General features: G+C 39.8%; 1 protein-coding gene across 2 annotated transcripts in view; it reads left to right on the top strand.

The window, feature by feature from the left end:
• Positions 1-25,878, top strand: part of LOC117992349 (B-cell receptor CD22-like) — a 140,262-nt gene extending 114,384 nt beyond the window's left edge. For both annotated transcript variants that reach the window (XM_034980028.2, XM_069505804.1), the window contains exons 6-18: positions 825-1,031; positions 1,564-1,709; positions 2,408-2,555; positions 4,069-4,199; positions 4,782-4,941; positions 8,100-8,261; positions 8,833-8,970; positions 14,127-14,300; positions 14,845-14,994; positions 20,379-20,484; positions 21,424-21,566; positions 22,061-22,176; positions 24,899-25,878. In XM_034980028.2, the coding sequence (XP_034835919.2) occupies positions 825-1,031; positions 1,564-1,709; positions 2,408-2,555; positions 4,069-4,199; positions 4,782-4,941; positions 8,100-8,261; positions 8,833-8,970; positions 14,127-14,300; positions 14,845-14,994; positions 20,379-20,484; positions 21,424-21,566; positions 22,061-22,176; positions 24,899-24,913 (1,796 nt within the window). In that variant the 3' untranslated portion in view covers positions 24,914-25,878. The remainder of the gene's footprint in view (positions 1-824; positions 1,032-1,563; positions 1,710-2,407; positions 2,556-4,068; positions 4,200-4,781; positions 4,942-8,099; positions 8,262-8,832; positions 8,971-14,126; positions 14,301-14,844; positions 14,995-20,378; positions 20,485-21,423; positions 21,567-22,060; positions 22,177-24,898) is intronic.
• Positions 25,879-26,679: the final 801 nt, after the last annotated feature.

The following is a 26,679-nucleotide window of genomic DNA, read 5'->3' on the forward strand; positions in this document are numbered from 1 at the left end:
CATCCGCCATATTGGATACAACGATACCGTTTCGGAAACGATTTGAGACTTTACTTTCCTTTTTATATTTCCTTGACGTTCTTTAGTGCTTTGTCACTTTATTTTATTTTTATTTTAGCGAAGCCCTACCCAAGTTCCTCATTATTGTAAATGGGAAAACATTGCCAAAGTTCCTGAATAAATATTGTGTTGTTCAGTGATACGTTCATATCACATGGTGTGAAAATATGAGTAGGTACCTACTTAGTTCCCAACTTGGGTATTTGACTACATCATGATCAACCCATCACCGGCTCACTACAGATCACAGGTGCCCGGGATCGAACCCCCGACCTCCGATTGGAAGGCGGACGTCCTAAATTTTGACTACATCAAACAAAAATTATTTCTCAGTGATTATCAAATAGAGGGTCTTCTAAAATACGTAAAACCCACGTCCTTTGTTAGTTTTAAGTGTAATAACCTTTTACGACGATGTGTGAAGGCACATTCCAATATTTCATAGAATATTGCATACTAAGTGCGCGTTTTGACGTTTGATAAAAAGATACTGATTTGACTAGTTGTCAAATACCGTATTCTCCTGCGGGTGTACAGAGGTGCCCCCGCGACATCTAGTCGCCGTGTGGGGTGTACAGTGTACAACCCACGCGGTGACTTTCACGGGGGCACGTTTGACAAGATGCGGCACGTGCCATGGCGGTGCGACACAGAGGGCGCCCGTATCTAAGCGAACAGACTTTTTCTTGACTCACTTAAGTTTTATTAAGATCTTTTCTCGGACGGAAGTAGGTACTTAAGGAGAAATTAAATTTTTTCACCAGGTCGACCGCAACCAACCCTATCCTGGCTCATAAACAACAAGCCGGTAGAAGATCACACAGTCCTCAAGAACGACGGCAAGATCATCATCAGCAGAATCAGCGTCCACGGAGCCGAACGGAGCTGGCTGAACAGCAGTGTCAAATGTCAAGCCACCAACACGCCTCTACTGAGTCCTCATGAACGAACAGCTAGAGTTGAAATGAACTGTAAGTACTCACCTGTTGTACAAGTATATGTTAAACAATAGGAAGGTAATGCACAACAGAATCAGCATTAACGGAGAAGAAGAGCGCCGCCCCCCCCTCGTGGACAGACGACATCAAACGAGTTGCGGGGAGCCGCTGGAGTCAGGCCGTGGAAGCCTCTTCAAGAGACCTATGAATGATGATGATGATGTATTCATGGCTTCAAGCAGATATCCAAGGAGTCTTATATTCACCCCAATAACCTGACTCTCTCCAATCAGACACGCACCTCAAACGTGAGGAAAGACACTTGAGAGTTCTTCATAATGTTCTCAACGTTCTGTGAAGTCTGCTAATCCGCACTTGGATAGCGTGGTGGACTATTATGGCCAAACCCCTTCTTATTTTGAGAGGAGATCCGTGCTCTGTAGTGAACTGGCGATGAGGTGATCATGATGATGATAACAACAACAATTAACAAAACAACAACAACATAGATCATTAGCAAAATCGATTATAACAAAATCGATTCTATCTTCTTTCGTTGTTGCAGTAAGGCCTACTTCAGTGTCAATATTGGACAAACCTGGACAACTGTCAGCTGACTCTGAGGTTACATTGGTCTGTGTCACCCATGGGAGCAGACCTGCTGCTTTGGTGACTTGGTATAGAGAGAATAGGAAATATACGAGAGGAAAGGTAAGACAAACTTCTATCTCACTTCTAACCTCTGAGGCATGATTGGAATCCATTTTGGATTTATCGAGAAATTATGATGATTTTCCAATCGACCAATTGATACTGAAAAGTTATTTGTGACTTATAAGGTCGTCTCTAGAGTAAGGTCTACTTATGCTGCGCTTTCCAGAACGAGGTCTCGATCCAAGGTATATCGCTGGATACAGGCGACGCGTCAAGAGTGCGGCGTGTGGAAGTCCCCACAAGAGGCCTATGTCCAGCAAAGACTATCTATCATATAGCGATGATGAAGGGTTCTTTGATGAAGTTGTGGAGCATAAGGGATGCTAATCGACCCTGGTCGCCTAAAATCTGGCAAGGTATGGAACCACTGAAATTGTGGACAATTCCACAATAACCGCTTTTCGAATATCGACCATTTTTGAGGACCACAAATTGATCGATGTACAATATTTCCTGCCGACTAGTGTAAGCAACATCATTCAACTGGCATAGCTCGAAAAACCGGTGCTAGAATGGCGACCTCGGATCGGAAAGCGCAGCGTTGCAAGATCCACTAGGTGGACAGACAATAAGAGATCTATGTCCAGCTGTGGACATCTATCGGTTGATAATAATAATGATGATCATTTTTGATACATTTCCTCCTTGCAATAATTTTTTTAAATTTCTGTGTCATAAGTCCTTCTTTCCTGCAGCACAGCGAGTTCACAAACGAGACATCTACTGTCAGCCGACTGAGCATGCTGCCACAACCTGAAGATGATGGCTCCATGATCAGATGCCGAGCTGACAACCCGGTCCTCAGGGTGGCCCTGGAGGATTCCTTCAAAATGAGAGTTGTTTGTAAGTATTCCACCTTTTTTAAATTGCTTGTTCATTGTTTGACCTCCCTGACGCAGTTGTTAGCGAGTGGTCCTATTAATGGGAGGGCTCGGGTTCGATTCCCGGCAGGGGAAATTAGGAATTTTACAATTTCTAAATTTTCTCTAGTCTTGTCAGTATGTTGCTGAAGAGATGATATATTAAATCTGTAAACTTGGTGTGAGGAGCACAAATCGCAAGTGAATGGAGCACATCCACACATTTTGTCCGGTGGGAGACTTCGGTCGTGGCTAGTTACCACCCTAGCAGCAAAGCCGTGCCGCCAAGCGATTTAGAGTTTCGGTATATGCCGTGTACCGGAGGGGTATGGGTTTAATGAAACTCAACCCCTTTCAGGTAAGCCAACATAATCACGTACCACCAAGTGAAATTGCAGTCAAGCGGAGTAGCACAAGTAAGGAATAAATCCGGAAACCGTGAATTTGTGGTTATATCACAAAAAAATTCGTTAACACATTTTAATAACACCGCCATCTATATGTGATTTGATAAATTAAAATTAATTTATCAAATCACATATAGATGGCGCTGTTGTCATTATCTTGCAGTGTTGCACATAAAAATGTTAAAATATCTTGTAAGATAGTAAGGAACTCTTCGTCTGTGAGTCCAACTCGTGCTTGGCCGGTTTTTATTTATGGACGTTAGTGGGACCAATTTGAATTTCGCTCATAACCGAATTCCTTTTGTAACATAGGTACCAAGTTAAACGATACTTCCTCATATTTTAATCTTAATTCTGACTTGGCATCTTCGTCCTAACTCTATTAAAGGTCTGAAAAGGGTAAAGGGGTCTGTGTTGTTATCAGGGAATGGTCACAATTTGCTACAAACTACAGTGAGTACGTGAGATGGGCGCGATAGGCCGGACTCTATCGTGGACAATAATCTTTGCGAATATTCAAACCTTGTGACAAAAATCCTAATCTTGTCATATTTCTATTTTGAGTTCCGTACCTCAAAAGGAAAAACGGAACCCTTATAGGATCACTTTGTTGTCTGTGTATCTCTCTGTCTGTCCATCGTGTCTGTCAAGAAAACCTAAAAGGTACTTCCCGTTGACCTAGAATCATGAAATTTGGTAGGTAGGTAGATCTTTTGGCACAAGTAAAGGAATAAATCTGAAAACCATTAATTTGTGTTTACATCATAAAAAAATACCTACCGTGCAAAAGGTAAAAAAAATATTAGTATTCTAAATTTTTAAATTAAGAAAACTATACCAAGTGGGGTATCATAATATGAAAGGGCTATACTTGTACATTTTAAAACGGATTTTTATTTATTTTATGTAGTTTTTGATTGATAAATCAAAGTGCAAACGTCGAAAAAATTGCCCAAGTACGGAACCAATTACCCAAGTTCCGCACTTAGCCGGTTTTTTATGCGCATATTCCCAACCAACTGTACTTAACTGCGATAGAAAAGTGTACCTTAGTGTACTGTGTAGTTGTAATAAGGTTTGTTTCCGCAGACAGGCCAGTGCTGACCATGTCCCTGGGCAGTACACTAAACCCCAACGACATAAAGGAGGGAGATGACGTGTACTTCGAGTGCAACATCAGAGCCAACCCGAAGGAGCACCGCATCTCATGGTACCATAACGTGAGTGAGTTAAGTTTATTTTCCGACTACCTACCTTTTTTAACTATTAATCAATTTTTTTATAATATTTAGTGCAAAATTTCAAACCAAAAACCCCGGTCAAGTGTGAGTGGGACTCGCACATGAAGTGTTCCGTGCCATTTAGAAATCCAGAAAAAGCTAGCCATATTATTATCACTATCCATATTGTCATAAATACGAAAGTGTGTTTGTGTGTTGGTTTATTGGTTTGTCTTTTTACTTCTTCGCAATCGCGAAGCAGCGCATCGACGTCATTTTTTTGCATAGATATAGTTAAAGACTTGGACAGGCTACTTTTTATCCCGAAAAATCAATGGGTTCCCACGGGATTTTCAAAACCTAAATCCACGCGGAAGAAGTCGCGGGACCTTTAGCATAACCCTGACTAAAAAACTACTAGGTGGACGGACGACATCAGGCGAGTCGCAGAGAGCCGCTGGATTCAGGCGGCACAAGACCGTGGCATGTGGAAGTCCCTACAAGAGACCTATGACCAGCTGTGGACGTCTATCGATTGTTGTTGATGATGATGATGACTCAAATAGTGTGCTTTTGTTGCAGGACCACCTAGTGACGCAGAACATGTCCTCAGGAGTGTTCATCAGCACCAAGTCGCTGGTGCTGCAGAAAGTGACGAAGAGAGACGGCGGGCTGTACTCCTGCAGGGCAGCCAACCAAATTGGGGAGTCGACTAGCCAAGCTGTATATTTAAGGGTGCAATGTAAGGCTGTTTTTAGGGTTCCGTACCTCAAAAGGAAAAAAGGAACCCTTATAGGATCACTTCGTTTTCTGTCTGTCTGTCGTGTCTGTCAAGAAATGGGAGTTAAAACCAATAGGATGGTTCCCAATGACTTAGAATCATGAAATTACTTCTGCTGCCAGCTCTTAGCTTTAAGTTGTGATGTGTGGCACAATCTATATATATAAAAGGAAAAGGTGACTGACTGACTGACTGACTGACTGACTGACTGACTGACTGACTGACTGACTGACTGATCTATCAACACACAGCTCAAACTACTGGACGGATCGGGCTGAAATTCGGCATGCAGATAGCTATTATGACGTAGGCATCCGCTAAGAAAGGATTTTTGAAAATTCAACTCCTAAGGGGGTGAAATAGGGGTTTGAAATTTTGTAGTCCACGCGGACGAAGTCGCGAGCATAAGCTAGTTATATAAATAAACGTCTTTCTTTCTTTCTAAAAGAGCAGGATACCTGCCAAATTTTTTGATTCTAGGTCAACGGGAAGTATCCTATAGGTTTCTTGAGACGACAGACAGACAACAAAGTAATCCTATAAGGGTTTCTTTTTTCCTATTTGAGGTACGGATCCTTCAAAATCTTTTTAATTTAACCATTCTAGGATGATCATCGCTTTTCCGTCATCATCATGATCAACCCATCGCCGGCTTACTACAGAGCACGGGTCTCCTCTCAGATTGAGAAGGGTTTTTGGCCATAGTTTCACGCTGGCCATGTGCGGATTATTAGACTTCACACACCTTTGAAATTATTATGGAGAAATCTCAGGCATGCAGGTTTCCTCACGATGTTTTACTTCACCGTTAAAGCAAGTGATATTTAATTACTTAAAACGCACATAACTCGGAAAAGTTAGAGGGCGTGCCCGAGATCGAACCCCCGACCTCCGATTAGAAGGCGGACGTCCCAACCACTAGGCTATCAGCTTATTGCACGGCTAGCAAATTACATAGAACAATTTCAGGGCGGCTTGAATCACGCAAAGTTAGCAAATCAACCCGAGCCCCGATTTACGACGCGCGCCGGTTTTAAAAACGTCCGTCGTAAAAAGTTTTTATTCAATTTCAGCGCCGAATCAGTCAAGTGTGAACTGCGTAGATTGAGTAAAAAAGCTAGATTAAAGTACTGTGTAACCGCGTATGAGATAGCGATAGCACGACGTAACGATGAATAACACGACAATTATCACCATTGTTTAGTAGTCAATATTTGCATTAACCGATCAACAATATTTGTATTAAACGTTTTTATGTGAAAACTAGCTGATCCCCGCGGCTTCGCCCGCGTAGATTTAGGTTTTTAAAGATCCCGTATAGCCTATGTCACTCAGGAATAATGTAGCTTTCTACTGGTGAAAGAATTTTTAAAATCGGTTCAGTAGTTCTAAAGATTACCCCCTACAAACAAACTTAACGACATTACCTCTTTATATAATACAACGGGCCGTGCAGCAGAAATCGTAATATTTTAATTTCGCCATAACTTCAAAACCAAACGTCCAATTTTAATCATTCAAAGACCAAATATTATCTCCATAAACTGTTCTTAGTGATGAAATCATTTATTTTGATAAGGATTAATAGCATGAGTAAAATAAACGCGTTTAAATGTAGTCCAAAAAAAAATTCAAGATTTTTAAATAAAAAATGGTTGCTGTGCCTCACTCGACATAGATGGGTATAGTGTGTCGCGGACTTTTTTGTAGATATTTATAAGATCTACAATTAATTAGAACATTTTATGGTTCTATCTTTTATAGTTTAGGCAGCGTACGCAAAATAAGTAACTTTTCTGGTTGATTTTTTACACCTTGTGTCCGAAAAAACCCAAATATCTTACGGAACCCTATTTTTTCCAAAATAAAATATAGCCTATGTTACTCGTGGATAATGTAGCTTTCGAATGGTGAAAGAATTTTTAAAATCGGTCCAGTAGTTTTTGAGCCTATTCAGTACAAACAAACAAACAAACAAACAAACAAACAAACAAACAAAGTTTTCCTCTTTATAATATTAGTGTAGACAAGTAAATAACTAATGAGAAATACAATGACGCCACGAATTCTCAAAGTTTGTTTTGCAACTAAAGTTGTATTCCTTGTATGTATTCTTGAAAAAAATCGGTTACACGATAAGGGACCAAAAATAGGTTAGCTGCATCTCTGTTTATCACATTAGTAACTTTATCTGTGCTCTCTTTTTAGTGTGAATGAGTAAGCAAACGTTCCTTTATCTAGCTTTATTACTCTATCTACGGTGAGCTGTGTCTACATTTTCGATACTATTTGCTCAACAACACGCTGTGTTTCATTATTTTGGATTTTGTCACACATTTTCCGTTGTGAGGTCGTTAAATTTTCTGCACCTTGGGCCCCAACCAAGGTCTATCGGTTTTTAATCTAAATGAACTTCAGCTTCGTAAGCGATATTGGTTATTCTGGTTCTCAGAAAGAAACTCCGAGTTTTTTTACTACCTTTACAAGGTGAGATTAAAACGCTAGCAAAAATTTAGCGCTATTATTATACTACCTAAACGCAATCCATTAACCATTTGCCTGATACTTATAGTTTTAGTGATATACTACTTTTCAAACCCGCAATGTATAGCGTGCAATAATCGGGTTCAATGCCATATGGTAGGCACTTTGACCCCGATTTTTAATACCTACGATGTGGGATCGACCCCGCGGCACTTATCTACGCAACGTTCATTGACCTCTAGAATCAGTCCTATGTTTTCATTGCGGACTTTAAAAAAATATGCCAGCGTTCTAATTACACACTGTATAGATCGATGTATGAAACTTTATCTAAATTTATAAAATGAAAAGGAGACTGACTGACTGATCTATTAACGCACAGCTCAAACTACTGGACGGATCGGGCTGAAATTTGGCATGCAGATAGATTATGACTTAGACATCCGCTAAGAAAGCATTTTTGAAATTTTAAATTCCTAAGGGGGTGAAGTAGGGGTTTGAAATTTGTGTAATTTATTCTATTAATCTAAGCCGCGGGCCTGCAAGAGACCTATGTCCAGCAGTGGACGTCTATTGGTTGATGATGATGATGATGAAGCCGCGGGCATAAGCTAGTGACTGATATTTGTCAACAGTCGCACCATTGTGTGCGCAACTGACGCCGCTGGTTATCGGCGCCCGCTTGGACGAGCCCTTGAGAGTACGCTGCACGGTCAGCGCTGACCCAGCCGATGTGGTCTTCTACTGGCAGTTCAACAACAGCGGGGAGAGCTTCCAAGTGTCCCCCGCGAGATATGGTGAGTATCTTTAAAAAAAAACCGGTCAAGTGCGCGTCAGGCTCACATGGGGCTATTCAAGGGGCGGACCAACAAATTCCTAAAAGGCCGGCAACGCATCGGCGGCTCCTCTGGTGCTGCAAATGTTCATGGGCGACGGTAATCACTTAACATCAGGTGACCCGCCTGCTCGTTTGCTCACTATATCTATGAAAAAAAAGGCTCGCGCAACGTAGGTTCCGTACTACAGTCGTATTTTTTCGACATTTTGCACGATAAATCAAAAACTATGATGCATAAAAATTCAATAAAAATCTGTTTTAGAATACACAAGTGAAGCCGTTTCATAATGATACCACACTTGATTAGTTATCTTACTTCTAAAATTGAAAATACTAATTATTAATTCATGATCACAATTTAATTTTTTTTGTGTGCTGTAACCATAAATTCACATCTTTCAGATTTTTCCCCGAATGTCTGCTATAAGATCTACCTACCTGCCAAATTTCTTGATTCTAGGTCAACGGGAAGTACCCTGTAGGTTTCTTGCCTGACTTGTTCGATATACATATTAAGGTGAACCTTGCAGCAGTGTCAACGGGCGGCACGTCAAGCGAGCTGCGGTACCGTGCTGCAAGCGAGCGGGACTACGGCGCGCTGCTGTGTCGCGCCACCAACGCTGTCGGACGACAGAAGAAGCCTTGCGTCTTCCAGATCGTACCAGCTGGTATGTTATACTTTTGGGAATAGGCTATGGTGGTGATCACTAGGGAATGCCTATGCTGATTCAAACTTGACTGATTCGGCGCTAAAATTGAATAAAACTTTTTACGACGGATGTTTTTATTCAGTTATGGTACAGTTGAAATAACCATTTATGAGCTTAATTTGAGGTAGTTATTTTGAAATTACAGATAGACACTTCAATTTTATATATTAGTATCTAGATGAATTTGTATGGAGCAAGGCGTCGTTGCCACGTCGCGCAGCGCAGCGCAGCGCAAATGCGTTTGGACCTTTAAGCACACCTAAAAAAGTCGTGTAAAACCAGCAATAAACAAAGCCGTAAAAAAGTTTTTCTCACGGCATTTTTACGCGTTTTCCGATTAGAGAAATTTTTCTTCCACTTTAATGGCCGACTATAAAAATCGATTTTCTAACTTAGAAGCTTTTAAAGCTTTACTTGAAACTTGAATTTAAATTAGTTCAAAATAAAAATCATTGAAACAGAGTGTTAGAAAATTTACTGTTCCTTTCACTAACTTCCGTACCTACTACAGTCATATTTTTTCGACATTTTGCACGATAATTCAAAAACTATGATGACGATGGAAATAAATATCTGTTTTAGAATGCACAGGCGAAGACCTTTCATATGATACCCCACTTGATATACAATAGTTATCTTACTTCGAAAATTGAAAATTCTAATTATTAGTTCATGACCACAATTTAATTTTTTTTGTGTGATATAACCACAAATTCACGGTTTTCAGATTTTTCCCCTAATGTCAGCTACAAGACCTACCTACATGCCAAATTTCATGATTCTAGGTCAACGGGAACTACCCTGTAGGTTTCTTGACAGACAGACAACAAAGTGATCCTATAAGGGTTCCGTTTTTCCTTTTGAGGTACGGAACCCTAAAAAAGACGTAAGTGGCCACCTGCCAAGCAGCAAAAAAATTCACGAGTTGTCAACCTCCCTAAAAATTGTAAAACTTTATTCAATTTTTCGCAAAAAGCGTTGTACCCATGATTTAATTTAGCCCAATCCGGTCAAACGATTGAAAATTTTATTTGAAATTCGAATCCGGAACCGTTTTAAAATATTGGCCGGAGCGGACGGACGGACGGCGCCGTTAAAAAATAAAACTAATAAAAAGTCCGCGTAACGCGCGCGGGAATTTTAAAATGGCGGCTTAAAAGCACGTTTTACATTTTTATATACCTTTGTGCGTAGTTTTAATACCTTTTGTAGCTTGGCTGCGATATTTTCGCGGCTTCTAATGGAAAAAAATCTAATTTTTTCCGCACTCTAAGTGTTAGTAGGAAGTGCCCGTACGAACCACAACTTTTTTATCTAGGTGTTTACTTGTTTACATTTTATTGCCTGTAGGGAAAAATCACTGCCGCTATTATGAATGCGAAAGTGGTTTTGTTTTTTGGTTTGTTGGTTTGTCTTTCAATCACGTCGCAACGGAGCAACGGATCGACATGATTTTTTTCATGGGTATAGTTTAAGACTTGGAAAGTGATATATGCTACTTTTTATACCGGAAAATCAAAGAGTTCCCACTGGGTTTTTAAAAACCCGAATCCACGCGTACAAAGTTGCGGGCATCAGCTACAAAAACATGTTGGGTAACTCCAAGTGCTCCAAGCATAGCTCTCTCCATCGCTGTCCGAGTGACTCTGAGCTTACGAGGACCATAGTTAGCGACCTAATTTCTATATTATACTCAAGACTCAAATATTATTAAGTAAAGATATCGGAATATATTTTAATGAAGTTATAAATTAGCAACGAATACGACTGCGAGCCGCCTCGCTTCCTTGAGATATCTTTTGATTACTGCTAGTTAGTAAGAACTTCGTCGCCTGCTAATTATTTATGTAAATAAAATACAAATATTGACTTCAGGTTGTAAATGTCAAGGTTCTTGATTAGTTTCACAGGTTTTGTAGACTCATCGGTGAATTTGATTAACTACTAAGTTTTCTGGAGCCCATCCAGGAATTAATTTTTGAAGTAAAATCCATTACTTGAGAAATTGTTTGAGAGTAAATCTTTCGTAAGTAATTCTTTTTGAGTAATTAAAATATATCACTCGCTTTAACGGCGAAGGAAAAGATCGTGAGGAAACTTGCATACCTGAGAGTTCTCCATAATGTTCTCAAAGGTGAGTGAAGTCTGCTAATCCGCACTTGTCCGGCGTGGTAGACCATGGCCAAAAACCCTTCTCACTCTGAGAGGAGACCCGTACTCTGTAGTGAGCCAGCTATGGGTGGCTCATGATGGTGATGATGACATCTTTCTTCGGATGGAAGTAACGTTCATACGCTACTTCCGCCGAAAATGGCAAATATGAATCCGTATCCATAAAAGCTCCGCAATACTTGATGCGGATGCGGATGTCTGAATTAATGCGAATGTTCCGCATTTGCGGACGCGGATGCGAATATTCGTAACACCCTTGATCTCGACCCACACTTGTGTGCGTTTTAAACAATTGAATATCAATTGCGTTAACGGTGAAGAAAAACATGGCGAGGAAACCTGAATGCCTGAAGGTTTTCCAGCTCAAATTCGGTATTTGACAACTATAGTCAAATCAGTAACTTTTTATCAAACGAATACCGGTGTGTGACGTCACAATCATTTGACGTGCCTTTTTTAGTATAATCGATAATTTAAAATGGTTATTATACACTTGAAACCAACAAAGGACGTCGATTTTACGTATTTTGGAAGACCCTCTATTTAATAATCACTGAGAAATAATTTATTTTCTCGGTAGGAAAGGCATTCCGAACCAGTGGTAGATGCATCCGACTATTCGTAAGTGCTTGTAAAAGTTTATACGAATAAAAAAGATTTTTATTTATTTATTTATTTTATTTATTTATTTTTGATGTAGTCAAATACCCAATTCATTTAATTTCATTTCATTCGTCTTCAACTATTTCGTAATACGAAGAGCGTCGCCTTAAGGTCTAGTTCGTGAAATATTTACTCCAAAGTAAGATTGAGACAAAATTAATGGTTGCACAGTCTATCCGTGAGAGCCCGTCCTTATTCACGCCACGTTTTAAAATACGACTCGAGTTCGAATCTCACAGTATGGGGTAACGAGAAAACTTGCGCCAACTTGACTTTTACTGCCTTAAATTTCGATTTTCGATATGTACCTACCTACCTACTTTCAGTTTAACTTTTTAATTAACTGAGATCGGCTCAATATTCATGCAATCCATACAATAATCTGTAGGAGTAAGAGAACATAGCTCAACGGGTTATGCACCTGAAGTGGCAATGGACAGTTCAAAAATCGTATAAGTGTACTGGTCTTTAACACACCACACACTACACTACTAGGTGTGATTGAAGGACAAACCAACAAAGACTTTCGCGTTTATAATATTAGATACTAGCTGATGCCCACGACTTCATCCGCGTGGATTTAGGTTTTTAAAATCCTGATGGAAATCTTTGATTTTCCGGGATAAAAAGTAGCCTATGTCACTCTCCATACCCATGCAAAAAAACACGTCAACCCGTTGCGCCGTTGCGATGTGATTGAAAGACGAACAAAAAAAACAAACACACTTTCGCATTTATAATATGGGGAGATTTATAAGTATTTACGTAGGTAATTCAACTGCGCTTGTTTATAGCGTCCAAAGCAATACAAAATCTGTAATTAATAAATATCTACCTAGAAATCAGGGACTTTTCTAAAAATCAACCGTGTGCACTGTGCAGCTGCGAAGTGGTAAAAAGATAAAACATAGAACCTAATTTCGTAGATTTGTAGTACGCTGCTCAAAATTTAGTGACAGAGCTCACAAATTGTCCTCGAGTATGATCACACCGACGACATTATTGTCGCATAACTCTAGGGACCTATAGGGGATTTCATAAAACCTGCAGCAATCATCCTTACAATCTCAATTGTTGAGATTGGCTGAATTTATGTTCTAAATTTGTATTCTTGTTGCATCAATACATTGTGGCCAATAGTAACCGAGCGTCAACCAATCACAGGTGATTGCGATCCTGACATTGTAGCTGCAATTTTACCGCAAACGCGCAGCTGGTGCCAATATTGACACTAAATTTTTAAGTTGGTAATTTAAAATTCATTTTCTGTCCTTTATTAGCAATATTAACAAGAACATTATGCAGATACTCTTAATTTAGTTTAGAGAAAGATGTGATTGTAGGACACACCAACAAACAAACACACTTTCACATTTAAAATATGGGTAGAGGCTTACGCAAACACCAATGTCGCTTTAACTTATTTCTTACACCTCAGATAAAGTCACAACATTTTGTCTAGTTACAAATCGCCAGCATGCGAATCACGTAAAGAAAGAACACACAAAGTTATAAATTGTAAAACGTGCGATTTAGTCCGCCATTTTGAAAATTCCGGCGCATTGCTCGGGCTACTTTATTAGTTTTATTTTATCACGGTTAGCGCCCGGCCCGTATTGTGACCGGCCCGGATGCCGATTCCGAATGAAACTTTTAAATCGTTTGACTGGTTACTGTAGCCAAATTAAATCGTTGAACTTCACAAAGCTTACTTGAAAGTAGATCACCCACCTGGCTTCGCTCGGTTGTGTTTTCTGATATCGATTCTATATTACAGAAACGAGTAATTTAAAAAGTTTTTAAAAACCTGGCTACGATTTTCATTGCATCACGTTTGTTGTTTATTATGTGAAAACGTAATTAAAGATTTTTCTTATATTTGAAATACAGCCGCCCTATTGATTTAATTTACTTGACTTGTCACTAGGGATAATTTAAAAATTCTAACGATACTTCATCCACCCAAAGTTTGTTCAGGCATTTAGAAATTATGGGGGAATAGTAAAATTTTCATAAAACCCTGGAATCATTAGGTACACTCCTTTTTTAGGCAAACGTGTAAAACTTTCGTAGTCTATGTAAATGCAAGATAGCTAGTTTCTAGACCGAATGTTTTTACCTCTGCTTTGATATTATGTCTGTCAGTGAGTTTTCCAGTTTATCTGTTACTTACAAGTTTTTTGTTGCAACTCTAGGTACATAAAAGTTGCAGACGCATGAAAATCACTATATTCCTATTTTTTTTTTCAATCAAAAATATTTATGATTCTTGTCTATAGCTCGTCCATCCCCACCAAGAAACTGCACAGCCAAAAAAACCATGAAGAACAACGAAGCCTTTCTCACAGTGCGTTGCATAGCTGGCTATGACGGAGGGTTGAACCAGCATTTCACCCTCGAGGCTGTGGGGGAGACCGGGAGGATCCTTGAAAACAGCACTGCTAGTAAAACTGGTAAGTATGACTAGCACCAACAGCTTCTTTCTTTCCTGAGCCTGTCTTCATGCTCAGCTGTTTGGCAATCCGTTGTCTATGATACGACGTCTTGCTAGTCCACTTCGTCTATGTAATCTCCAGAATTGGCTTACCAAATCTGTTTATAAATGATAACGGTGCACAGTTTACAGTTTGTTAACCATAAAACTGTTGAGATGTCTCCCTATTAGTCTCGTCCTAGCTTTTCAATTTCACTTCAAAAGCCTAGCAAATTTCTTGTCTATCAATCAAGGACTAGATATTATAAGGAGAGGAGTGATGCTACTTATACTTACATTAAAAGGCCTCGATAAAAAATGACAACATCATAACAGCTGCTCTGTTTGCCGACAATTTTGTATAGAGATTAAAGTAACGCGAACGCTTTCAAGTCGCACCTCCATGTCAGTGCGCCTGACGAAGTTTTACTAAGAACAGAACCTACTAAAAGAACGCAACTCGATTCTTTTGTACGTCTCCAAATTTTTATCACAATTTCCTTGCAACAAACTCTTATTTCCAGATTTCGTGGTATGGCTGAACGTGAGCTGGTCGGAGCTGGAATCCATGCCAGATGACGAGGTCCTCACCGTGACAGCGCGGAACAGCAAGGGGGTATCAGATCCTGTGCTCATAAGAGATCTCGTGTATAGGGATGCTGCGAAACACATAGGTATGTTTTACTCTTAATAAAAACTACGGGATATCCAAACTAATCGATTAGTACTATTATTATAAATACGAAAGTTTATCTGTCTGTCTGTCTTTCTGCCTGTCTTCTGTTACCTTTTCACAGCCCATTGACTTTGACGAAAGCTAGTACAAAGATAGCTTATAGCTGCTCTGAGACGTAGACCTAGGCTAATTTTTATTCCGGAAATCAAAGAGTACACACTGGGTTTATAAAAATATACGCATACGCTTGACTGCAATCACGGCAAATTATGGATGACTAGCTTATACGCACGACTTCGTCCAACTACAGAAAGGAGATGGATAAAATTGTACGGACGCGTGCCCCAGAATGTACAGAGATAATTATATGTGCCATTTAAAAGTAAAAATCTTCTATTTTAAGAAAACAAAAGTATAATGTTGTTTTGCAGTCGTGGCATTAAGTTTGTGATAGGCATAAAAAGACTTCCATCCAAGGCCGTGAAGTAAAAAAGGGAAAATCTTGGACAAAATCGATTTAATTGAAATTATTTTCAGCGACTGCTTTTAAATGTAAATAGTTATTCAAAATTCATCGTATATTTTATCTGAATTTATTATAATACCTTTATATTTGTTCAGCCTGAGGCAAATTATGTCCGTCTCGTTTCAAACTCCTATTTTATCCTATATTATGTGTATTTATTATTATTGCTTCGAGTTTCATTTAATGTTACTCTGATAATAAATTCATATCTGCAAAAGGTACCTAAGTATGTTAGCCTGTAATATTATTGAAATTACCCAAGCGCGACTTACAATTTCGGTCTCCTAATAACATAACCGTAAGTAATAAGATTGTTATAACCAGCTTTACCGCTAATCCGAACATGTTTAATTCCCCAAACATCTTCAATTCAAGTCGCGTGTAACAATTATATTCAGTAAAGTTGTAGCGCCAGAACCAGGAAGAGTGGAGCCACCTGGGACTAAGGGCTTTGGCTTCTTCCCATTACAAGGTTTTGCCCATGATAACCGCGCTGGGCAAGCGTGTTGGTCATCGCACTAGTGTCGCTGCTACCCAACATTGATCCAGTCTAGCAAATTTGACACGGTTATAGGTACCACCATTTTGTCGGTCACCAGTGTAGGCCGGATGTTTGTAGTTTTGTATCTATACTAATTAATCTACTAATATTACAAATGTGAAACTGTGTCTGTCTGTCTGTCGGTTGGTCTACTAGTTTTTCACGTCTCATCTTAAATTTGGTACATCATCGTCATCATCATCATCGTCAACCAATGGAAGTCCACTGCTGGACATAGGTCCCTTGTAGGGACTTCCACATGCCACGGTCTTGCGCCGCCTGGATCCAGCGGCTCCCTGCGACTCGTCTGATGTCGTCCGTCCTAGGTGGACGGTGGGGGGTCTTCCAACGCTGCGTCTTCCGGTGCGAAGTCGCCATTCTAGCACCTTGGGACCCCAACGTCTATCGGTTGTACGAACTATGTGCACTGCCCATTGCAACTTCAGCTTCGCAACCCGTTGAGCTATGTCGGTTACTCTAGTTCTCCTACGGATCTCCTCATTTCTGATTTGATCACGTAGAGAAACTCCGCACATAGCTCTCTCCATCGCCCGCTGAGTGACTCTGAGCTTTCTTATGAGGCCCATAGTTAGCGACCATGTCTCGGATCCATTGGTACAGTATATAATAATTATGAATTCAAGCCCCATAAACTACCGCATCACATGATTTTATTACAACAGTCCAAGACCCTATTTCATACATCTCTTTCCGTAAGCGAATAATCTATTCCTAAAATTATTCGAATTACAAAAATTACCCAAAAATTACAATTTCTCCTAAAATTACTAACTCTCCTAATAACATAACCGTAACAAGATTGTAATAACAGGCTTACCTCTAATACAAGCATGTTTAATTCCGCAAACATCTTCAATTCAAGTCGCGTGTAACAATAAATTCTACAAAGTTGAAGCGCGCTGAAAATTAAAGCAATAACAGTTACAATTGCCTGAAACTCGGTTTGCATTACAAATTGCTAGATCCGATCTAATATAACATGTATTATTATAGCATATAAGTATACGCACACACTGAAGACTTTTTGTTCTGTTGTTGACTCCGACTTTTTGTTGTGTCGATACGAGTTATAACGTCACAGTTTTGTAACTATTTTCTATTCAGATACATCTATTAGGTATTTTTAAAATCCCGGGGGAAATCTTTGATTTTAGGAGAAAAAAAGTAGCCTAAGTCACTCTCACTATCTATACCCATGCCAAAAATCACGTCAATTCGTTGCACCATTAAAAAAAAAAATCTATATTTAACAAAAACACGTTATTTTGGCGTCGGTTACTAGTGGTCAGGTTAAACCTGTGACGTAGAGACCATATATGATTTCCTAGTGGGTTTTACTGAGGACATTGCGATGTGATTGAAGGACAAACCAACAAACCAATAAACCAAAAAACAACAAATAAACACATTTTCTCATTTATAATAAGGGTACTGATAGCATATAAGTATAACACAATAGAGCCTTTTTGTTCCGTTGTTGACCTTGACTTTTGTCATGTTGTCATATCCCAGAACAATCGTCATCATTGTCAACGTCATCATTATCTCAACCCATCGCCTCACCAAAGATCACGGGTCTTCTCAGACTTCACAGAATGGACAGGGTTTAGACCATTGTCCACCTGCTAGCCAAGTGCAGAATAACAGAATTAACACACCTTTGAGAACATTATGCAGAACTCTCAGGCAGGATTCCTCATGATGGTTTCGTGCACAGTTGAAGCAAGTGATATTAATTGTCGTCTTAAAACGTACATAGCTCCAAAATTAGAAATCTAAACCCTGGAAACAAAGCACGGACCCCTGAATAGAAGGTCAAGCCAAGCAATTTTAACCGGCTCAATCGATTGTCCTAGCTTACACACACACACACACATGCACTCACGCTCACACATACTCATAAGCACACACTCACACACGCATACACACACACATACAATCATACACACACTGTTGTAATTTTATTTTATTATTGTATATACCTACATTTATTCTAACTCTATTCTGTTAAAATAGTTTAATTATAATTTTAAGTAATCTCTTTTGGCCTTCTGTTATACCTAGATTTAAATTTAAATAATAATTATGTATTTACGCTGTTGATTACTTTCAAATAAACAAAAATAAAAAAATAAATAAAATAAAATATTAACGGGTCGGATAATTATAACCGATGCTTCTAATGTTTTAAGTGAAATGAAATGTGAAATGGTGATAGTAAAAAGAATAAGTTTTTTTGTGGACTCAGGGCACGTTCGGAATAGACAGTCGTGTCTGTCAAAAAATGTGAAGCTACCTAGAGTTTTCTATTTCATGTTTCCACGCACAGAATGGAGTAAAGCAATATTTTGTCGCACGAAAGTCGCTAGTTTGCTCTCGAGGCTGAAGTTAACTAGGTCTCGGTCTGCATCACAAATTGCTAGATCCGATCTACAATATAACATATAACAGCGCGTTACTGTAATTCTGTTTGTGGAATCATCGGGGGATACCCACTACTGTAATATACGGTCGACTGGGGTGACCGTGCGATTAGTATTGTATGGAATTTTCAGAACTTCGCTGAAAAATGTTTGAAAAAGCCTTATTAACAAAAAATGATACAATCAATACGATTATTAAAAAAAAGAAACATATCGGAAAAGGGGCTGTTGAAGAGCCTTTTTGGGATGTTGGTGGGACAACGGAGGAAAAAAACACTGTACGCACCGAGAGTTGAGTGTAAAAGTTGTGCTATAGGCAATGGAAAAAATAATTTAAGTGTCATATTGAATTAATACAGTGTATCTAATTAGTATTTGGCGTTTTATTTAGGTGTTCATTGCAAACTAGCTTATGCTCGCGACTTCGTCCGCGTGGACTACACAAATTTCAAAACCCTATTTAACCCCCTTAGGGGTTGAATTTTCAAAAATCCTTTCTTAGCGGATGCCTACGTCATAATAGCTATCTGCATGCCAAATTTCAGCCTGATCCGTTCAGTAGTTTAAGCTGTGCGTTGATAGATCAGTTAGTCAGTCAGTCAGTCACCTTTTCCTTTTATATATTTAAAGATGGCTGTCATGAAAATTAAAAAAAAAAAAGTGTAATTTGTTGTATTATGATATAAAACCTTCCGTGTGTAAGTCCGACTCGTACTTGACCAATTTTTGTTTCATCCATTAAGCTAGGCATATAAAATTACGGTCCACATGTTTTTTTTTATCTTTTTCGAATTTTTCTGAAACCTGGTCACCCTAATGTCGAGTGGCTTATTACTGTTGCCTGAATCATACTCCAGCGGGAGCAGAGAATATTACAGATACTTTATGGATGAGGATCTGCTACCTTTGCGGTTCCGGATATAATAAAACTACTTACGTAAAGTAACTGCGGGTAGTTCGCTACAGTACCCGTAGTACAAGATTTTACGTCTCACCAAACGAAACCAAATTCGAGAGTCGAAATACTTCCGCGTTACAGTATAATGGACCTAAAGAGCCTTGAATTGAAGTCAAATATTCAATGCCACTGATTTTAATTTCGCAATGTTTCCGCTTGGCGCGCTGGCTGTAGAAGTGTAGACAAACTTGAGCTTTAAAACAATGCACTTAAGATCCAGTTTACTGTAACGCGGAAGTATTTCGACTCTCGAATTTGGTTTGGTTTGGTGAGACGTAAAATCTTGTACTACGGGTACAAATTCAATGCGGTCACTTTTAGGACGTAATTTTTTGAATATTTCTCAAAGGTGTGTAAAGTCTGCCAATTCGCACTTGGCCAGTGTGGCTGACTGTGCCCCAACCCTTCTCATTCTAAGAGGAGATCCGTGCTCATAGTGAGCTGGCCACATTTCAGTCCTATAAATTTGACGTGTAATAGAGTTAGGTACTTTTGGATTTTCCCGTCTTTTTTCGAATTTTTCTGAAACCTGGTCACCCTAATGTCGAGTGGCTTATTACTGCCTTGAATCGTACTCCAGCGGGAGAGACGACTAGCTGATGTGCGCGACTTCGTTCGTGTGGATTTAGGTTATTAAAATTCCCCTGGGAACTCTTTGATTTTCCGGGATAAAAAGTAGTCTATGTGTCACCCTCCAGGCCTTTGGCTACGATGCCCATGCAAAAAATCACGTCGATCCGTTGCTCCGTTGCGACGTGATTGAAGGAAAAACCAATAAACCAACAAACCTACAAACTGACAAACAAACACACTTTCGCATTTATAATATGGGTACTGGTTCGCGCAGCTAATAAGCTAATAAGCTGTGCCACATTCGGGTGAGAATGGGACCTAAACTCAATTTTTTCAACAGAAGAGACAACGAGAACAATTTCCAAGTTTCCAGCAGCGGCAGCCATTGCAGGTCTTGCAGCTATCTTCACGGCAGCTGCTGCAATCGTCGTGCTTGTGCTGCGAAAGTGAGTGTCTTTTTATATTATTCAGATAAAAGTTAGCCCTTGACTGCAATCTCACCTGGCAGGGCATTGAAGCGGGCTAACCTGGAGGGGGTATGGCAGTTTTATTAAACCCATACCTCTTTGGTTTCTACACGGCATCGTACCGGAACGCTAAATCGCTGGGCAGTACGGCTTTGCCGGTAGGATGGTAACTAACTACGGCCCAAGTCTTCCATCAGACCAGACCAGAGGAAATTTAAAAATTATAAAATTCCAAATTTCCCCTGCCGGGATTCGAACTCGGGATCTCCCACTGATAAGACCACAGACCACTGATAAGACTGAACAATTTTCAAAGCCCTATTTTACCCTCTTAGGGGTTGAATTTTTAAAAATCCTTTCTTAGCGGATGTTTATTGTCTACGACCTACGTCATAATAGCTATCATGCCGAATTTCAGCCCGATCCGTCCAGTAGTTTGATCTGTGCGTTGATAGATCAGTCAGTCAGTCATGCTTTTATATACAGCGTGTAACCAGAACGCTGGAAAAAACGAAGACAGGTGATAGTACTGATGATTACTGATATGATAACGTAAAAAAACCGCGAAAAAATAAATAAAAAATCCTATTTTTTTTGTAAAGGTTTACGATAATATATTGCGAATAAAACATCTGACGGACTCCACAGGTCAACGAACGCGTCGTAAGTGTTGGCATTGACCTGAGTTTTGCACGCTATAATTGCGGGTTTGAAAAATACTAAATCACTAAAACTATAAAATGAGGCAAATGGTTAGTTACTGGTATTGGATTGTGTTTAGGTAGTATAACAATAACGCTAAGTTTTTGCTAGCGTTCTGGTTACTGTATTTAGATGAAGGCCAACCTCCAATAGTGGAGAGGTATAAGAAAAAGAAGGTTACATTAGCATTTTTTGACACCGTTGTTTTACCAACAGGCGTAATGAAACAACATCCAGCAGTAAGCGACCATCCCAGAGTGTTGTCCAGGTGGATGCGAATGGACGACGGTATCTCATCGCTTATCCAGCACCTGCGGACAAGCTGGAGACCAAGCCTGACATCCTGAACCCTAAAGCTGGTGAGTAAGGCAGGAAAGAAAGACATAATTACATAATTTTTTTTTCTTCGGGGGAGGAAAAATCCCTACGGAGTTCTGCCTGCTGACAGGGTGTGTCCGGCTCATCATCATCATCATCATCATCATCATCATCATCATCATCATCATCATCATCATCATCATCAACCGATAGACGTTCAGTGCTGGACATAGGTCTCTTGTAGGGACTACCACACGCCACGTGGGGGGCCTTCCAATGCTGTCGTCCGGTGCGAGGTCGCCATTCCATCACCTTGAGACCCCAACGTCTATCGGTTGTACGAACTATGTGCCCTGGCCATTGCCACTTCAGCTTCGCAACCCGTTGAGCTGGATCCCCTCATGTCTAATTTGATCACGTAGAGAAACTCCGCACATAGCTCTCTCCATCGCCCGCTGAGTGACTCTGAGCTTTCTTATGAGGCCCATAGTTAGAGACCATGTCTCCATTAACCATCTCATATGTTTGTAAACAGAAAGTGAGCCTCCACGCGTGGTGCTGGAGTCAAGCGACAGCAAAACCTACAGCATCAAAGAGGCCAGCCAGCCCAGCAAGTCCTCCTACCAGTCACCGCGCATTGAAGTTGATATGGTAAACACTCTTTATTATCTTTAGCATTTCGTTTGAATCGAATCGAAAGCCCTGAATAGGTCTGGGTATTTTTTTTTATAGACTTGTGCTCGCGACTTCGTCCGAATGGACTCCACAAATTTCCAACCCCTATTTCACCCCCTTAGGGGTTAAATTTTGAAAAATCCTTTCTTAGCGAATACCTACGTCAGAATAGCTATCTGCATGCCAAATTGCAGCTCAATCCATCAGTCAGTCAGTCGGATAGTCAGTCAGGCAGTCAGTTAGTCAGTCACCTTTTCCTTTTAAATATGTAGACGAAAAATTAACATTTTACACAACATAGGCACCGATTCTAAGCACAACCTAATTTTAGAGTATTCGCACCCCCTTCCCACCATTGTAATATGAAAAGGACAGAAGCAGTTTGACATTTCTAAATTTATATTTTAGATGGTAAAACCCGTGATTTTAGCACGCACTCGCGAACCTACTGTTTAAATTTGTATTGTGCACTAAAATTTAGAGTCTTTAAATGTGAAAGTCATGTTCCGTTCTTTTTTTAGCATTAGTAAAAAGAAAAGGATGCAGACACTCCAAATTTAGTTTAGAGAGAGACTAGAGAATCGGGGCCACTGTTAGACCAAAGCACTAGATAAAAACTAAGACTGGTGTTTGCAAATTGCAATAATCGCAATTACTTAGCGATCAGAGCGTCAGGCGCGATCCCAGGAAACGCAGGTTCGAATTCTGCCGGTTCCGCAATTTTTTATATGTAGGTACATATTTTTTTTTCACATATCACTCACGATATTATAAGGCTGAAATTTTACAAAATTACTGAAATTTCAACGTTCCCGATTCTCTAGTCTCTCTCTAAACTAAATTTAGGGTATCTGCATCCTTTTCTTTTTACTTATGCTAAAAAAGGAACGGAACATGACTTTCACATTTAAAGACTAAATTTTAGTGCGCAATACAAATTTAAACAGTAGGTTCGCGACTGCGCGCTAAAATCACGGGTTTTACCATCTAAAAATTAAATTTAGAACTGTCAAGCTGTGTCTGTCCATTTCATATTACATTAGTAAGAAGAGCATGCGAATACTCTAAAATTAGGTTGTGCTCAGAATCAGTGTAGGTGTCTACCAGTAGTATATACACTGATATAATATATTATACACCCTTTCTCATAATTACATACACACTCATAACTCAATCGAGTGCGAACGGGAATTGCCCTCTGTGGTATAATTAACGATGCAATATAATATAATTGATTTTGCCATAAACTTTATGATCAGCAACAAAATATTACTGTTGGAATAACTATTTTATAGAAGTAAGTTATTATTCACTAGCGTATGCTCGAGACTTCGTCCGCGTGCATATCTGAAAGCTGTTCTCCTTTATGTATGAGAAGGTGTGTGAAATTTGCCAATTCGCACAGTCAGTGTGGTGAACTATGGCCTCAATTTTACCCACTGAAGCCAGAATGGCTGAAGAAAGTGCCATCTTCCAAACAATGAACACAGAGGTCTGTTTCAATAATCAATTTATTACAAATCGGTCCCCGCGGTACATTTAGGCGCGCGTATGTAATTACAGGCGATGTTATTGCGTAGGGGTGGGGGAAAGAGGGGCTACACTGCGGGAAGGGGGAGAGATGACCGGCTGGAGGGCTGTTTGTGGAATTGACGTGGAACCTCATTACTAATACAGCCTCCAATGCTACATCTACATGACCACCAAATTAATTTGAGAATAAAATATCACTTGGTTTAACGTGAAGGAAAATATCGCACGGAAACCTGCATGCCTAAAAGCTGTACTCCTTTATGTTTGAGAAGGTGTGTGAAGTTTCGCACAGTCAGTGTGGTGAACTATGGCCTCAATTTTACCCACTGAAGCCAGAATGGCTGAAGAAAGTGCTATTTTCCAAACAATGAACACAGAGGTCTGTTTCAATAATCAATTTATTACAAATCGGTCCCCGCGGTACATTTAGGCGCGCGTATATAATTACAGGCGATGTTATTGCGTAGGGGTGGGGGAAAGAGGGGCTACACTGCGGGAAGGGGGAGAGATGACCGGCTGGAGGGCTGTTTGTGGAATTGACGTGGAACCTTATTACTAATACAGCCTCCAATGCTACATCTACATGACCACCAAATTAATATGAGAATAAAATACCCCAATAAAAACATACCATGTAAAGTCGGCTACCAAGACTCATCATCATCATCATCATCAACCAATAGACGTCCACTGCTGGACACAGGTCTCTTGTAGGGACTTCCACACGCCACGGTCTTGCACCGCCTGAATCCAGCGGCTCCCTGCGTCTCGTCTGATGTCGTCCGTCCGACTAGTGGGGGGGGTCTTCCAACCCTGCGTCTTCCGTTGCCAGGTCGCCATACCAGCACCTTGGGACCCCAACGTCTATCGGCTGTACGAACTATTTGCCCTGCCCATTGCCATTTCAGCTTCGCAACCCGTTGAGCTATGTCGGTTACTCTAGTTCTCTTACGGATCTCCTCATTTCCTCATTGATCACGTAGAGAAACTCCGCACATAGCTCTCTCCATCGCCCGCTGAGTGACTCTGAGCTTTCTTATGAGGCCCATAGTTAGCGACCATGTGTCGGATCCATATGTCATCACTGGCAACACGCACTGTTCGAACATGATGATAACATAGATAACACATAATATACTTACTAATGATGTCTTTACACTTTCAGATGCCTCAGAGATAACATACGGAGCCGGAGCTACGCGTCGTGTAAATATACCATTAAATTGTACATTTTCTTGATTGCCAATGAACTTAACTCTAAGGGAAATATAGACGAATTCTTCCATATCACTTTAAATTATAAAGATTATAAGAAGAAGAGATCTGAATATTTGGGTAGAGTCAAACTCATGGTTATTTCCCTTTGAATATAAAACATAAAATGACTACACAACGAAACATTTAAAGTGATAATAATTATCACCATGAAAATCATTTTACTTTTTATTTTCAAATAACTAGTTAACATTATTATTACACTAGATGATGCCCGCGACTTCGTCCGGTTTTTGAAAATCCCGTGGGAACTCTTTGATTTTCCGGGATAAAAAGTACTTAGCCTATGTCCTTCCCCGGAATGCAAGCTATCACTGTACCAAATTTCGTCAAAATCGGTTGAACGGATGGGCTGTGAAAGGCTAGCAGACAGACAGACAGACAGGCGGACCGATAGACACTTTCGCATTTATAATATTAGTATGGATTAGTGAAGACCGCGTTAAGCCAGCGTAGTGTTGGATGCCTTCCACGACGATATAAAGAGGCTGGCGGGAAGTGGCTGGATGAGGAAGGCTGAGGACCGGGTGTGGTGGCGCTCTTTAGGGAAGGCCTATGTCCAACAGTGGACATCCACAGGCTGATGATGATGATGATGATGATTATTATTATTATTACAAGTTACAATACATCAATCAAAGTAATTTAACTCAAAAATTAAAACTTTTGAAACGACGACGTAAAAAAAATAAAACTTTTTGGAGTTACAATATTAATTTGATTTGTTTAAGATAAAAAATTTATTGAAATCATTTAAAATGAATTACATTTCCTGTAAATAAATCTCTTCTTCTTATGCAAAATAAATTATAATAATATGATATTTAATGTAAATTCTATGATATCTTTAAATAAATGTTGATACTTAAACAAAATACTTAGCTGTCTTTTATTTAATTCTCTACAAACCCTTATCTCCTCATTTATAATATAAGGTTACTAGATGATGCCCGCAACTTCGTCCGCGTGGATTTAGGTTTTTGAAAATCCTGTGGGAACTCTTCAATTATTCGGGATAAAAAGTAGCCTATGTCCTTCCCCGGGATGCAAGCTACCCCTGTACCAAATTTTGTCAAAATCGGATAAACGGTTGAGCCGTGAAAAGCTAGCAGACAGACAGACAGACAGACACACTTTCGCATTTATAATATTAATTATGGATTTAAGGGGTGGGTCAACAAATTCCTGAAAGGCCGGTAACGCCTTGCCGGTTCCTCTGGTGCTGCAAATGTTCATGGGTGGCGCAAATCACTTACATTAGGGGACCCGCCTGCTCGTCTGCTCGCTATTTTTAGGGTTCCGTAGCTCAAAAGGAAAAACGGAACCCTTATAGCATCACTTTGTTGTGTGTCTGTCTGTCAAGAAACCTACAGAGTACTTCCCGTTGACCTAGAATCATTAAATTTGGCAGGTAGGTAGGTCTTATAGCAGACATTAGGGGAAAAATCTGAAAACCGTGAATTTGTGGTTGAATCACACAAAAAAAATTAAATTGTGGTCATGGACTAATAACTAGTATTTTCAATAATCAAAGAAAGATAACTATATCAAGTAGCGTATCGTGTGAAAGGGCTTCACCGGTGGATACTAAAACAGATTTTTATTTATTTTTATGAATTATAGTTTTTGATTTATCGTGCAAAATGTCGAAAAGTACGACTGTAGTACGGA

The sequence above is a fragment of the Maniola hyperantus genome, chromosome 21 (genome assembly GCF_902806685.2).
Source record: "Maniola hyperantus chromosome 21, iAphHyp1.2, whole genome shotgun sequence".
In the NCBI taxonomy this organism is placed as follows: Eukaryota; Metazoa; Arthropoda; class Insecta; order Lepidoptera; family Nymphalidae; genus Maniola; species Maniola hyperantus.